The sequence below is a fragment of the Fragaria vesca genome, linkage group LG7, assembly GCF_000184155.1.
Source record: "Fragaria vesca subsp. vesca linkage group LG7, FraVesHawaii_1.0, whole genome shotgun sequence".
Lineage (NCBI taxonomy): Eukaryota > Viridiplantae > Streptophyta > Magnoliopsida > Rosales > Rosaceae > Fragaria > Fragaria vesca.
This window is the reverse complement of record NC_020497.1, coordinates 2791400-2795603: the sequence shown is the minus strand read 5'-3', so window position 1 is coordinate 2795603 and position 4204 is coordinate 2791400. Positions and strand designations below refer to the sequence as shown.

Here is a 4204-nt window from a genome sequence, read left to right as displayed (position 1 = left end):
AGAGGGATGGATACTGGAGCTGAGTTGCTCTCAGCCAAAAGCTTCAGCTGCGTTGAGCTTGCTTCTGCCATCACTTCTCTTACACACACTGTTTACTCACACACACACTGTTTCACTCTAACCCGAGATGCACAATCAGGCCCCGTTAAGGGCTCTGATACCAGATTGTTAGAAAGCCCTGAATGAAAACTCAACAATCACAGCTCAAGAACAATATGGATGAATGATCTACCTTCTTATTGAACAACTTTGGCTTTAAATAGCCTTACATCTTAACAGAACTCCTACAAAGCAGGTCGTGATTAGCTACTGCTGCTATCACGTTTGAAATACAAAATAAGTCCTATTCTAACTCTAACAGCTCCTTAGGACTAGGTATTATTAAACAGAAACAAAGACTTAGTAAAATAGAAAACTGATTCTCTAACTTACAGTTTCCTGAACAGACAAGAAATTAAACCTCTTCGTTTAGAGTATCTCCGACAGCTTTTTCATATTCTTGATTTACTCCCATTTGAGAATATTGGGTCTTTTTTCAGTCTAACAGTTTCTCTGTCTGACTCCCCAGAATGAGGACAGAGAAGAAAGAGTGCCTTCTTCCCCAAATTTGTAGCAATCGGGCAAAAATTTACCGAAGCAAAAGCAATAAATGTTTCCAAGACTCCTGACGACTCGGACCTCGGTTTTCTCAACATCAATGTCGAAGATCTCGGCACCTCCTATTACTTCATCGTTGCTGACGTTGGCCATCACGATCTATGTCAATGGAATCTTCGCCGCCACAAGTCTCTCCTCCTCCGGCGCCTTCGATGCCCGGTCCATCGTCAACTCCATTGTCCTCGCCGTCTCTGGCATGTCAATCTCGTCGGAATCCACCATCCAGATCCTTGACACCTGGGTCAACACTCCCTTCACAGCACTTTGTCCGTCCTCGGGGACGTAATCTGGCCAGAAGAAATATCTTATATCCTATTTGATGTTTTAATACGGGTATGATTGATTGAATCCTTAATTATTGAATGTATACACTTGCTTCAATATGTCTTATTTTTCTATTAAGATGCTTGGGTATGTGCCTTCGTCTGAAAGAGGGTTCTTCTGTTTGCTGCATGTCTAGGTGCGAGGATATAGTTTTAACATCAATTCAAGGGCTGTTCAATCACTCTGAGCTTGATTCATTTGGCCTTATCCCGTCAAGCTTGGTAGGTGAAGATCACACAAAATCTGTGAAGGTAAATTACTTCTGTTTCAATTAGAATCTCTTGCTTGCGTAGGTATCTACATGCATTTCAATTAGTAGATCCTTTTATGCAGATTTGATGACTATCATTTATTTTTTGTTGTTTGATTTGCTGTATTGCTTATAGTATATATATTGTTGCATGATAAATCTATTGAAGACATTAATTTGAGTAAGTATAATATGTTTAAGTTGCAGTAGTAGATAGCAGAATCTCAGGATTTTGGTTCCTCTATATCAGTATTTCTGAAGTGTAGCAGTGTTCTACTGAATTTTCTGTAAAACTGTTGTTCGGATCTATTTGAACTATGTTTTACCTAGCTTACTGGTCTTTAAATGTTCTGAAAATTTGACAGGTTTCTTTTAAGTTAGTTATCTAGCAATCTGGAAATTTTCGGCTTATTTCGATGAAAATTGGTTACTCGGTGAATTTTTAAAGTTTAGTCTGCATTGGAAACAAGTTCTAGAATTTTAACTGTATATATTTGTTTTCTGCTCAGTTTCAAACTCTTACTTAAATTATTTAATATCTGATCTTCTTGTATGTAAAAGTAGACATTTTAATGTCTGTTTCACAACTGATTTCAAGTCATTTGGTCTTAAAATGAATATTTGGTGATTTTTCTAAGTTGATGTTGCTGTTGCTATGGATTTTTCTGAATCCTGAAGATTTGTTCTTGTTTTAGTATGTTTTGTCTTTACATGTGTAGAAGGAAAGTTGTACTTCATGGATTGTTCATATTCATATGATTGCTTCCAAATACATTTATGCACATGAGTTATTTGCAATTGAATTTCACCGACCTCCTCAACAACAGATCATCCCTCGATTAGCTCAATATGATTTTTCATTGAGTCAATTGTAAACGTAGACGTCAACTAGCCGTTAGAAAGTAGCCGTTATTTTAAATTTTTTTAAATAAAGAATATTTTATTGTTATAATAAATAAGGATGTAGAATATTTTATTGTTATAATAAATATTGAAATCTCCAAAATGAGGAAGCTGTTGAAGCTGGAGTTAGAACAAATTTTTTTTTTAGAGATTTTGGTTTTTACTTTTCTATTAAAATTTTTTTTAAAGAAACTGTTAAAAATATTCTTACAAACTCGATCACAGTGATTAAAAAAAAAAAAAAACTTATTCCATGGCATGGACGGTTGAGGGTCCATGTCGGGGGCCAACTCGGCAAATGGTGTCATGATTGGGAGTTAATTTTAAAATTTGGACCAACGTAATTAGAAAAAACAGAATGACCTTTACCCCAAAATTCAAAGAGGCAAACGGAACCAAATTTAATAAATATTGGCTTTACAGTGGCAACCACATCCCTGAGGATGGTGTCATCTGTTGCTTTTCAGATCTGTCAACATGTGATAAGGACTTTTGCAAAAAGAAATTTATCATATGGTTGGTAAATAAACATTTCACGAATCACATTTAAATATGAGAAAATGTCCATTTAGTACTAATTCAAACCCCTTATTTCCCATTCCAATGATAATCTTTTGCATTAGCCCATTTCAATATAAGGTAACCTTTTTTATGCCCAAATGCACAAATCTTTATACCCAAATGCACAAATCTTTACTAAAGTCTTAACAAACCATATTATTTTAAGACTATTTTGCCCTCACCTCTTCAACATGAAAAGACTTGGCCGGAACCTCGGACTCCGGTCACCGGCCGCCGGACTCCGGTCACCGGATTTTCCCCGACCGCCGGATTCTGGTCACCGGATTTTCCCCGACCGCCGGATTTCGGTCACCGGATTTTCCCCTGTAACCAGTTACTGACCCCCAATAATCAGTTACTGACCAGTTAATGACCCATAATAACCAGTTACTAACCCCCAGTAACCAGTTATTGATTAATTACTGACACCCAGTAACCAGTTACTGACCCCCAATAACTTTTAGTTTTCAGTTACTGACACCCAGTAATCACTTAGTTTTCAGTTACTGACACCCAGTAATCACTTAGTTTTCAGTTACTGACACCTAGTAATCACTTAGTTTTCAGTTACTGACACCCAATAATCACTTAGTTTTCAGTTACTGACACCCAGTAATTACCCAATAATCACTTACTGACCCTCAATAATCAGGTTACAAACCTCAAATAATAACTTATTGGCCCCAATAATCAATTATCAATCCTCAATAATCACTTTCAAATGTAAGGATATAAAAACAGAAAAAGAAAAAAAAAACTGACTTAAACTGACGTAATTTCCTCTCTTTACACCCACCTAGAAACCAAATCGATGCGAAATAATCAAAGAAACCAAAAAAGAAGAGTAAAAGAGAGAAGAGACGTAGAGGAGACAAACGGTTCGGAAGAGAAACCCAATTGTCTCCAGCTGCCTCTCCAGAGATCATACATCCCTTTCCTCTACTTCTACTCCCTCCCTAACGTACACCACAGCCACACACAAATCTCCACCCACCTCAAGAAATTTCTCCTTCCCTCAAATCCAACCCGGGAACCCGGCCTTCACCGACGACCTCCTTGAAGGCAGGGTAGCGGCTCCGGCAGACAAGGAGATCCGGTCAATTCCGACGATGGGAGAAACGGTGGTGAGAGAGAGATTGATCGAGAGAGGAGAGAGACAAGAGAGAGAGGTGGAATGGTTGCCACAATTCCTCTTCGTCGTCGCCGTGAATGTCGCAGTCGTTGTCGTCATCGCCGGAGATATCCCGCCAGCGATGGCTTCGTTGTCGAGGTAGCATCTCTGCTTCAAGAGGGAGAGAGAAGAGGTTGATGTGTTTTGAGCGGAGGTGAGAGGTTTAAGGAGGCTGGATCCGGATGAGGAGGAGGAGAGGCTGATTGTCGGTTGCCGGCATCGATCGTCGGTCTGAGGTTTCAAGTTTTTGGTGGAGCAACTCGGCTAGGGGAGAGAGAGAGAGAGAGAGAGAGAGAGAGAGAGAGAGAGAGAGAGAGAGCGAGAGAGAGTAGAGACGA

General features: G+C 39.1%; 1 protein-coding gene across 1 annotated transcript in view; it reads right to left on the bottom strand.

The window, feature by feature from the left end:
• Positions 1 to 4204, bottom strand: part of LOC101307637 — a 43145-nt gene that overhangs the window by 19946 nt on the left and 18995 nt on the right. The window contains exon 6 of the mRNA XM_004308227.1: positions 109 to 178. Coding sequence (XP_004308275.1) covers positions 109 to 178 — 70 coding nt within the window. The remainder of the gene's footprint in view (positions 1 to 108; positions 179 to 4204) is intronic.